Below are 12,004 nucleotides of genomic sequence, written 5' to 3'. Positions count from 1 at the left end.
GGGATTTGGACAAAAGAACGACACTTGTGGAAATTAGACTATGGGCTATTAATGGGCTTTATATTTGTTTAACTAAATGATAGTTTGTTAATGTTAATATAAAGATTTACAATTGGGCGTCCCTATAAATTACCATATACACTCGATCGGACACGATGGGCGGGGTATTTATATGTACGAATAATCGTTCATTTAACCGGACACGGGAATGGAATAATAGCCACTAGAATAATTAAAACAGGGGTGAAATTACATTCAAGGGTAATTGGTGTAATTGTTAACAAAGTAGTAAAACCTTGGTTTACACACAGTCGATAACCTGGTGTATTCATTAAACAAAGTATTAAAACCTTGTTACAATTCGAATCCCCAATTAGTTGGAATATTTAACTTCGGGTATAATAATAATTTGACGAGGACACTCGCACTTTATATTTATGACTGATGGACTGTTATGGACAAAAACCAGACGGACAAATTAAATAATCCAGGACAAAGGACAATTAACCCATGGGCATAAAACTAAAATCAACACGTCAAACATCATGATTACGGAAGTTTAAATAAGCATAATTCTTTTATTTCATATTTAATTTCCTTTATTTCATATTTAATTGCACTTCTAATTATCGCATTTTTATTTATTGTTATTTAATCGCACTTTTAATTATCGTACTTTTTAATTATCGCAAGTTTATTTTATCGCACTTTTATTATTCGCAATTTCATTATCGTTATTTACTTTACGCTTTAAATTAAGTCTTTTATTTATTTTATATTTTACATTAGGTTTTAACTGCGACTAAAGTCTTAAAATCGACAAACCGGTCATTAAACGGTAAAAACCCCCCTTTATAATAATAATATTACTTATATATATGTTTGTATTTTTATAAAAGTAAACTAATATAGCGTTGAGCTTTGTTTAAAGATTTCCCTGTGGAACGAACCGGACTTACTAAAAACTACACTACTGTACGATTAGGTACACTGCCTATAAGTGTTGTAGCAAGGTTTAAGTATATCCATTCTAAAAATAAATAAATATCTTGTGTAAAATTGTATCGTATTTAATAGTATTTCCTCACCAAAAATAATACTATTTCGTACCCTCACGCTACATCATCAATTATGTACAAAACACCCTTTTAACTTCTTGTTAACTGTTGTTGACTATTACAATAGTTTAAAATTAAAAAATAAATTCGTCAACTCGTTATAACTCATTAAGTGCCTTTTTTATTAGCGAGAAAACCCCCCATGGACGAGCACAATGGCTCGTCCATTGAGGGTAAACCTCGGGTAATCAAGCCCCCGAGCGCGGGACCTAGTCCCGAGTTAATTGCGCATTACGCGCACCCTCTGAACACACTCCCTTCCTGAACGATTTGACATGACCAAAAAGCGAATCCGAGTGATGTGTTTCACTGAACAGCTCGATGCCTACTCAAAAAAGCCCTTATTAACTCTTTGAAGTGTCTTAAACACTTAAAAAACACTAATACATTTATACCACACTACCTTCTCCACATTCAAAGTATTTCAACAACCTCCAATAAAATTAAGCGAAATCCTCGCCAGTCATGTACTTAACAATTTTAATTAGTGGGTTCTTGAAGTGTTTTAGGCAAACAAAAATAAAAATGAAAAAGAAAAGCAAGATAAAAGGGCGATCATTGTGTTCACCACTGCCTGCGTCCCGCACCTTCATGCGTGCATAAAACATTACTATTATCCAATTCATTTTTGTAAGTATATATTTTTCACCTTTCGTTCAATTTTCTATAATTTATAATTTATAATTTTAAACTTTTTGAAATGAAGGCGGTGGGCTGATGGCCAATGCTTCAATCGTCATCACTCACGTGAACTTCCATTTTGTCCTCTTAATTCATAAAACCTGCAACAACTTCTATAATTCGTTTAATCACTAAATAAATACATTTCAGCTTAAAGTTGTAGCTAAAAGCCCTAAATTCATCATCATGACACCTGACAGAAGTACAAACGACATCTCGTTTTTCGTCATATACATGATGATGGTCATCGTCATCATCATGAGCACGGCCATAAACACATCCCGGTCACAACCTCCATACTCATGCGATCAATCATCATCATCACATAAACCGTTATATCCATTTTGTAACGTCAGTTTACCGATACCTAACCGCGTACACGACGTCGTTTCACGTCTGACGATAGATGAAAAAGTATTGCAGTTAGTTAACGGAGCTCCAGCGATTCCTCGCCTTGGAATTTCGGAGTATGAGTGGTGGTCGGAAGCTTTGCACGGTGTTTCTAGGCACGGTAAGGGCGTTAGATTTAACGGAACTATAACGGCGTCTACTATGTTTCCTCAGGTTATTTTAACGGCGGCTTCTTTTGATTCACGTCTTTGGTACCGCATTGGTCAGGTGAGTTGAGAGACTTCTGTTATTTATGCTTTCAATTTTATTGAAATTGAAATAATTAAAACTAATACTGTAACTAATTAATTAGGGCTGACTATAGCTCATAGGTCAAATTTTTGTGCAAATGTTTGATTGTTAATCAAATATGCATGCAACATTAGATTTCAGTTATATGTAACTATGCAAGTAAGTGAAATAACAGTAGAGTTCATCATGATTATATACATAGTTGACAGTCAATTAATTATGTAACTAACTTTTGATTTGAATTTGATTGGATAAATAGTTGATCATTAGTCAAATCTACATGTAACATTTTAGTTTCAGTTGGTCATGTGGATAGTTGACCATTAGATCCGGCATAAATTTGACTATACTAATCAAATTTAGTCCGAGTGCATGGAGGTTAAAGTTATTCCGACGTTTAAGGGATCATTCGTCTTTGACTCTAAAACTTAACTTAGAATCATCAATCACCACGTCCCGTTCTTGAAACCTTGAAGTTACCTTGATTTGGAGATAGGATGATTCACAATTGACTTGAAATGTAAAGTGGTGATGATATATACTCTTGGAGAATTATGGTTCAACAACCCCAAATGAGAGCTCAAATCCTCTATATATAGTTTTCCCAATCTTAGCGGACTGCGTATAAAAATACTTAAACATTGCGGATTATACGCAATTATGTTATTGCGCAATATTGTGCGCTGTCGTATATTAATTGCGCGATCTTTGTAACTTAGCACAATTCATATGCGTGACTACGCATATTACGCATATGATCATTGACCATTAGATTCCACATAATATACTCCGTAAGTAACAATGTTTATAAATTTAACCTCAAAATTGTAAGGAAGAAAGCATATACCGTAAACATCAATGGTTGAAACTTAATCAGTTTGACCATTTAGTAACGTTGATTTTGTATGGTCAACGGAATTTGGAGTGGTGACTATACATGTACTTTAGTAAAGTAATATTATAAAAAGGTTTTTTATTTAACTATAACGGAATAGTGGGATTTTTTTATGTACATATAGGCGATTGGAAGAGAAGCAAGAGCAATGTACAATGAAGGTCAAGCAAGGGGACTAACATTTTGGGCACCAAACATCAACGTGTTAAGGGATCCAAGATGGGGAAGAGGACAAGAGACACCTGGCGAAGACCCGTTGGTTGTTGGAGATTATTCGGTTTCATATGTCAGAGGAATTCAAGGTGACACTTTTGAAGGTGGTAAACTAGACCCATACGCTGATCACCTTCAAGCATCTGCTTGCTGCAAACACTTCATTGCCAATGATTTAGACAACTGGAAAACCGCTGATCGCTACAACTTTGATGCTAACGTAAGTATTTTCTATGCATTGTGGGTTTGTATGATACATAATACAAGTTTTATGCAATGATGCTTGTACTTTGGGTTGACGAATATGCAGATTACTCAACAAGATCTAGCAGATACATTCTTACCACCATTTCAGAAGTGTGTACAACAAGGGCAAGCTAGTGGGATAATGTGTGCTTATAATCGAGTAAATGGTTTGCCAAATTGTGCTGATTACAATCTTTTAACCAAGACAGCTCGCCAAGCTTGGAATTTCAACGGGTACCAAGATTTACATATAAGCATTTTTGTATTCATAAAATATAGCAAAATAGAAGCTTGATGATAAAACTGCATTAGCCACTTGTATGATTGTGTACAAGTAGTTGTATCATGTTTCTTTATACCATAGTTTTTGCTCCCTTGATGTAATGGTTGACTAATGATGATGTGCTTGTTCATCTTTTTCTTATGATCACAGGTACATTGCATCTGATTGTGATGCAGTTGCTATTATGCATGATGTTCAAGGATATTCAAAATTACCTGAAGACGCGGTTTCCAGTGTGCTTAAAGCCGGTAATGCTATTATGTTATATCATGACACTTTTAACTGTTTCAAAGGGGCAATCATACTACATGTATATAGTTTCTATGACAATCTTCTTTATGGGCTTTTCTGTATACACAATTTAATTAATGAGTGTAAGTGCAGGTATGGATGTCAACTGTGGTTCATATTTGAAGAAATACACCAAATCAGCAGTCGAAATGAACAAGTTAACCGAAGCAGATATAGACAGAGCTCTAGAAAATTTATTTACTATCAGAATGAGATTAGGTTTGTTCAATGGCGACCCAAAAAGAGGCATCTATGGCAACCTTGGACCTCAAGAAGTATGCTCTACAGAACACCAAAACCTAGCCCTTGAAGCTGCTCGAAATGGAATCGTTCTGCTAAAAAACTCACTTGATTTTCTCCCACTTTCAAGAACCAAAACCACTTCCCTGGCTGTCATAGGCCCCAATGCTGAAGCCACTGGAACATTGCTTGGAAACTATGAGGGTGTGGCCTGCAAAAACATCACAATTTTTCATGCACTCAAACATTATGTGAAAAATACACGTTACCATCAGGGTTGTGTTGATTATGTGAATTGCACATCTATAGCCATTGATGAAGTTTTAAGTATAGCAAAAGGGGTCGATTATGTGATTTTGGTGATGGGTTTGGATCAAAGTCAAGAAAGGGAGAAACATGATCGTATTGAATTGGTTCTTCCAGGTAAGCAAGAGGATCTTGTAATGGCGGTGGCTCGAGCCGCCAAGAAACCGGTTTTATTGGTTTTACTTTGTGGTGGTCCGGTTGATGTTTCGTTTGCTAAAGATGATGAAAAAATTGGGAGTATTTTGTGGGCGGGTTATCCTGGTGAAGCTGGTGGGACCGCACTTGCAGAAATCATCTTCGGTGATCATAATCCAGGTGAATTCACACTTTGACTCTTTGAGCAATTGCATGATTCCTTAGAAGTCAAAATTCCATGATCTAAATATCAGGCATTTGGAATAGTTTTTAAATGAGTGGATGGTTTAAACTCTGAAAAAAACCATGTATAGCTGGGTTTTCAAAAATAGAATATTTGAAGTAGAATATTAAAATACACTTTGGTAATGGGCAGACTGGGTGATGGATGAAAATGGGTAACGGTAAAAATGGGTTCTTTTTGTATGGGTCGCGTTAGGTTGGCCCGGGTGATGGATGAAAATGAGTTTGGGTCAAAATGGGTTCCTTTATGTATGGTTCGCGTTGTGTTGATCAACAAACTTCTAAATAGATAATCAGTGTTAGTGTGTTCTTGGTTTAAGGTGTCCATGTGCATCAAACATACACCTTTGGGAACTATTTGACGTGTTCGAACTGTGTTTTAGCTTTTTATATATATTTAATTCGTTACATAAAACATCGCCAAAATAATTATATGGTCTCTAACTTTATGCAGGGGGAAGATTACCGATGACATGGTATCCAAGAGAATTTTCAAATGTCCCAATGACCGATATGCGAATGAGGCCCGACCCTTCGTCTGGCTACCCAGGTCGCACATACCGATTCTACACCGGGAAAACAGTTTTCGAATTCGGGCATGGTCTTAGTTACTCGAACCATTCCTATAAGTTTGTTTCGAGTACTCAAAACAAGATTATTTTAAGTCCAAACAAAGCTATACCCTCTCGTAGCATATTAGTTTCAAGGGTTGGGAAGGGGTTGTGTGAAAAAGTAGAGTTCATGGTGGCGGTTAGTGTTGAGAACCAGGGACAGGCTAGTAATCACACTGTGTTACTATTTGCAAAGTGGGATGACATGGACTCAAATAAGCATTTGACAAAACAATTGGTAGGCTATCGACGAGTAAGTTTAGGAGCAAATGAAAGTAGTGAAGTTGAGTTTGTTGTGAAGCCTTGCGAATACTTTAGTCGCGCTAACGAGGATGGGTTAATGGTTATGCAAGAAGGGTCATATTCTCTTGTTGTGGGAGATCAAGAGTATGACATTGACATTGTAATTCGATAAAACAAAAAGTTCACATTGGAGTTCTTAAAGTAATGAAAATTTGTTCTTGAGAGAATTTTCAGTGCATTGTTGGTGTAAAGCAAGTAACTTTTAGATGATAACAATATGTTTTACTGATTTTCATTAACAAGGTATTGCTACATGTGTCTGTATAGATTGTGCATTCATGATCTCTCTTATGCAGTTAATTCAGTTTCAGCATCCTGTATCTATTGTTTGAAGTAGCTTGTTCGTATTCAGATCTCAAGGTTTGCTCAATTTCTTACTTTCTCCCATATTTTTTTTATAAATATATTAAACTATGAAGGAAAAATCCTAAAGCTAAATTTTTTGGTGTATTTTGTATATATCTTTGCCAAAACTGCACCAGATAAACAAGTGGAAGATGTGCATTTAGTTTCAAAAACAATTACACAATCAATGTTTTACTAATAGGAGTAATGTATATTTAGTTTCAAAAACTGATGATATGATCGAGTTTTCTCTTGTGACGAAGCAGATTATGGAAGCTTCTCAATTGATGATATGATCGAGTTTTCTCTTGTGACCTTTACAACAATTCGAATGACTTTAAGGCCTCTGAACTGTTCAACAGAGCTTATTCTGGTCAGTAATAGCTACCTTACTGTTCAAAGGTAGTAACTTTTACCCATTCTTAAGATGAAAACGCCATAAATGGTTTGAGTTTTCATTTGTTTATGAATTTGGTAACATGCACTTTGTCACACTATAGGGAGTTATTTATATATTTACTCCGTAGTTAATAATCAATAAACCAATAAAGAAATATATTACTCCAGCAAAAAGGAACTACCAGGTTTAAGGGGTTGTTTTCATTTTTTTAAACGTTTTATATACTTTTAATTAGTTTATTTTTTAAGTATATTATTATTAGAGAAAAACTATAGTTATTAACATATAGGATTTGAATTTTTGTTCATAAGTTCCCTTCTTAATACCGTTATGCACTTGAAGCTGAATGATACGGATTAAAAAGGGTTGACAAGTTTCCATATTTTTGATTCAATCATAGAAAACTGTAACCAATAACCATCAACTTATATTAAGAAATCTGAATTCACAAACATAGTAAATTGAATAATTTAAATTCAAATTAATGGCTTACCTTATTCACAAACATGATTCTATAAATTTAATACTCCAGACTTTATTCATTCATTTTCATCCCTGCAATTAATTTCTCTAAACTTTTATTCTCCCACAATGTCTTCCTCAATTCAATCCTCTTTTTGTCTTGAATTCCTTGTTTGTGCTGTTTTTGTCTACATGTTTGCTTCTTTTATTGTTACCAGCTTTAAAGTGTTCCTCTGTGTGACACTTATCGTTTACATTTTTTCTCCAAGTGATTTATTATCTAAGCTCTTAACGTCTTTTAGTAACACACAACCTCTCATGACCTTTTCTGTGGGCCACACACGCATACACCTTATCGTATCAACCGAACCTGTAACCACCAAAGAACTTGAATACCAGATTCTAGTCAACAGTCAAACAAGAAGCTGCAACATTCGGAATCTAATGCGATTACGCAGCCGCCTTTTGAGAAAACTAAAGATCTAAAACAAGTTAAACAAGCAGGTTCTTCTCTTAGTAAGACACGAAGCCAGTCAAACAAGCCGCTAAATTCAAAGTCAATGCGGTTGTCTAAATTTGGGAAAACTGATGATCAAAACAGTGAACAAAATGTGAATGATAAAAGAGTTTTGAAGGAGACTGTTATCACGAGACCTGCAAGAAAGGAGAGTATTTCAACGTTTGGTGAAAGGACACGTGGAGAAAGGACATATTTTATGCCAAATACTCAAAAAGGTATATATTATTTTATTTTATGTATACGTTATTTTATATATATATACTCAAACATATATAAATTATTTTGATGTTTGATCGACAGATGGTGCTGTTGCTCAGAAACGTGTTGTTGATCGAGTAACAAACAAAGATCTATTTCAAGAAATGGAGAAACTTGAAAATGCGATTGAGCATCGACTAGGATTAATACCCAACTGGTACAAAATTAAACAAATTGTTTAGAAGAAAAATATGTAATAATAGGCTTCTTTGGGTTGATTTTTCCTTTATCGTGATATATTTATTGTATGTATTCTTTTGAGAATGTGTGTGTGGTTTCAATTAGTACTTTTGGTCATCTCAAATTCTCTATGATCGAATTGGCACGATAAGCCAATGTGACAGAAGTTTCATTAAATAAATTTTTTTTTTTTATTTGAACGGCATCATATATATAATATAAAAATTAGTAGCTGTACATATACATACTTATGATGAAAATGAATATAAGACCAAGTTTTACTTTGTAAAATAAATACTAAATTCATATTTAGAAAAAAATAATGAATGAAAACTGAGAGTTTCTATTGATAGAAGTCTCCATCCATGGTTTAACGTATTCTCTAGCCATTGTACAAAATACAAATAAAAATAAAAATAATTTATAAAACTTAGGTGCGGTAAACAAAACTAAAACCTATATAAATTTCTAAGTATACTCATTGTTAAAATTCTGTCTTTGTTTCTCATATCCGAGCACGCACAACAATTGATTCTGTGCGATAATTTTTTGATCATAACTCACTAATCATAATCAACTTCTCCTACATTTCGAAATTTCTCATCGTAGAGGTTTGCATTTATTTATTAATTTATCAATTTAATCTATTTCTTTGTTCTTGACCCTGATCTGTTTCACGATATGATATGAATTACATTCTTAATCTGATCGCTAACGTAGGTATCATTTTCAAGTGCATGGTGTAATTGACCAAATTATTGTTGATCTTTCTTATATGAAAGCAATGATAATGATGCTCAACACATTCTCATCATATGATTTTAGATTTATTTTTAACCTAATTCAGTTTCAATTTAATTTCAAAAGGTTAAATAAATTGTTACATTCACTTTCATCTTCATTTTTCCATCATTTACAAATTTAATATAATGCTATTATTGTTAGTAGGTTACAAAAAGTGACTACTGATTTCATATCACATATATTTCACAAGTTTGAACAGTTTTTGTTTATAGGTTTTACTATTTGACACGATGTCGGGTCAGAGTCAACGTTTGAACGTTGTTCCAACTGTTACAATGCTTGCAATCGTCAAAGCTCGCCTTACTGGCGCGACAAGAGGTCACGCTTTATTAAAGAAAAAAAGCGATGCACTAACCGTGCAGTTTCGCCAAATTCTCAAAAAAATCGTCTCAACTAAAGAATCAATGGGAACAATAATGAAATCATCTTCATTTGCACTAACTGAGGCCAAATACGTTGCGGGTGAAAACATCAAACACATTGTGTTAGAAAAAGTCGAAAGTGCTTCTGTTAGAGTTCGTTCACGTCAAGAAAATGTTGCAGGCGTTAAACTGCCGAAATTTGAGTATTTTACCGAAGGTGAAATGACGAAAAATGATTTGACTGGGCTCGCGAGAGGCGGGCAACAAGTGCAAGGATGTAAAATTGCTTATTTGAAAGCGGTTGAAGTTCTTGTTGATCTTGCGTCTTTACAAACGTCGTTTTTGACACTTGATGGGGCGATTAAGACCACTAATCGGAGGGTTAATGCGCTAGAGAACGTTGTGAAGCCAAGATTGGAGAATACGGTGGTTTATATTAAGGGCGAGTTGGATGAGCTCGAAAGGGAGGATTTTTTTAGATTGAAGAAGATACAAAGTTATAAAAAGAGAGAGATTGAAAAGAAAGAAGAAGCTGCTAAAAAGAATGATTTTTCTTTAAAGAAAGGGGAGCCTATGTTGTTTGGAACTCAAGTGAAAGATGAAGACATAATTTTTTGAAACTTTTCAATTTGGGAAAAAGTTGATTCATTTTTCTAATGAATAAATTCTGTTCTTCTATTGAATAATAAGGTTACAGTCCATGAACTCGGGTTTTTTGTAATATTTGATATATATTAAGCATTTACACATTTACACATTTACACAATATGTTCATTGTTCAAGATAGTTGATAAACTAGCAGTGGTAGAGAAAATAGGGTGGTTTCGGGATGCTCTACCACCTCCTACTCGCTCATTCTAAACGGATATTTAGTATCTTAATTGTAGAAAATTATCTTAACTAATCAGTCCAATAGTCAATCGGTGATCATACTTTGCTTTTTATAATTAACCAAACTACTATATATTTTATTAGACCAAGCTCCAATTAAAGTTAGATAAAACTTCTACAGATTCAACCATGTAGGCTTGCCTGAGTGGCCACCGAATTGCCCAATGAAACACATCACTCAGGTTCAATACCTGACTATGCCAAATTGTTCAAAAAGGACTGCAAAACGTAATTGAAATACATTAAACATATATGACCAATTACTTTTTTCATCTGCAACCCACAAGAATCAGAAAGTTTGACCTAGCTTTTCATATCAATACTGATAGATATACTTGGTTAGAGACTTTGTATCTATGTGTCCAAAATATCTATTACAATAAAAAATTTGTAACGGAAAAAAAACAGCTAATCATGTAGGAACGATAGAACAAATTGGAGCAATTAGTAACAAATACCTAGATGATGACTCAGATGTCAGTTTTTTAAACAAATGCAACCCAACAATATTATTATCTTCACTAGACTGCGCTTCAGTTTGATTGTCATCAGGAAACGAGACTCGAAGATCACTATTAATAGGGGAAAGCAACTCAACATGTGTTGTACATATAAATCCACAGTTAGGCACATGTCACACGATTTCTCAAAAAAACAAGAATTATCCAATTAACATGATATACAAATGACCAGGGCCAGTCCTGAAATATTGGATGACCTATGCGAGCCGCGAAAAACGATGCCCCCTATAAAAAAAAAAAAAACACTCTTAAAAATTTGGAACCTAGTCATACAATGCGGCTAAACCCTTGCCGATTATTATTATTAACTACTAAAAACTTTACACTATGGGGAGATAAACTTCGAGTTACAAGTCCGTATATCACCTAAAAAGATATTTTTTTATATTTTTTGAAGCAAAAACATCAATTATTTTAGCATAGTCAACATCCGATAAATAATTTATTCTCGGTACTCAAAAATGCTAATTCGTTATGTCTTTCTTGACTCATTGTACTTTGTTTGAAAAAAAAAATCAACTAAACTACACATTTTGACAAGTTGAAAACTAGAAACGATTAATTTAGTAATTTTCTGAATAATACGAGTATTGAGTACAGTAAAGTAGTACAATTTCTAGTATTTGTAGTTTATGAGTTCCCTGCACACTCTTTTGCTTTATCTGAACTTCTAGGGAGCTAGATTGTTAATGATAAAAATTTGAGGGGCCATAATTAAACCGTATTATAATAAGAAAGGGTCGTAAACCAAATAGAATGAAACATTTCGTCTTCTTGGTAAGTACCTGCAACCTCAAACATAAAACCACGTTTTTTAAATCGATTTCCTTGACTATAATATTTCAAATTCGACATGAAATTTGATGCCCCTTACCGTTTGCTGCCCAGTGCCGTCGTACACGCCGCTCAACCCCAGATTCGGCCCCGCAAATAACAAACACTAAACACTTACCACACCACTTTTCCTTGCAACAGCTAACAACTGTATAAAAATGTATAAAAAATAAATATAAATAATAAAATTAAAATTAAAATAAAATATGATTAGAAGCTC

General features: G+C 34.1%; 2 protein-coding genes across 2 annotated transcripts; both read left to right on the top strand.

Annotated features, from left to right (window-relative positions):
- The first annotated feature begins 1,985 nt into the window (after positions 1-1,985).
- LOC139868879 (probable beta-D-xylosidase 7) lies at positions 1,986-6,454 on the top strand. Its single transcript, XM_071857218.1, has 6 exons — positions 1,986-2,417; positions 3,461-3,769; positions 3,860-4,029; positions 4,229-4,326; positions 4,463-5,230; positions 5,748-6,454. Exons 1-6 carry the CDS (start codon positions 1,986-1,988, stop codon positions 6,317-6,319), a joined length of 2,349 nt encoding a protein of 782 aa, XP_071713319.1. The 3' UTR covers positions 6,320-6,454.
- Positions 6,455-9,406: 2,952 nt separating this feature from the next.
- On the top strand, positions 9,407-10,156 carry LOC139868877 (V-type proton ATPase subunit D-like). Its single transcript, XM_071857217.1, has one exon. It carries the CDS (start codon positions 9,407-9,409, stop codon positions 10,154-10,156), a length of 750 nt encoding a protein of 249 aa, XP_071713318.1.
- Positions 10,157-12,004: the final 1,848 nt, after the last annotated feature.

This window comes from Rutidosis leptorrhynchoides, chromosome 9 (genome assembly GCF_046630445.1).
Source record: "Rutidosis leptorrhynchoides isolate AG116_Rl617_1_P2 chromosome 9, CSIRO_AGI_Rlap_v1, whole genome shotgun sequence".
NCBI lineage: Eukaryota > Viridiplantae > Streptophyta > Magnoliopsida > Asterales > Asteraceae > Rutidosis > Rutidosis leptorrhynchoides.
Note: the sequence above shows the minus strand (reverse complement) of the source record. Positions and strands in the feature narration are given on the sequence as shown.

Coding starts and splice junctions, on each gene's coding strand:
- LOC139868877 (XM_071857217.1), top strand. CDS start 9,407: ATGTCGGGTCAGAGTCAACGTTTGAACGTTGTTCCAACTGTTACAATG.
- LOC139868879 (XM_071857218.1), top strand. CDS start 1,986: ATGACACCTGACAGAAGTACAAACGACATCTCGTTTTTCGTCATATAC. Junction 3,770..3,859: donor GCTACAACTTTGATGCTAAC/GTAAGTATTTTC, acceptor ACGAATATGCAG/ATTACTCAACAAGATCTAGC. Junction 4,327..4,462: donor TTCCAGTGTGCTTAAAGCCG/GTAATGCTATTA, acceptor GTGTAAGTGCAG/GTATGGATGTCAACTGTGGT.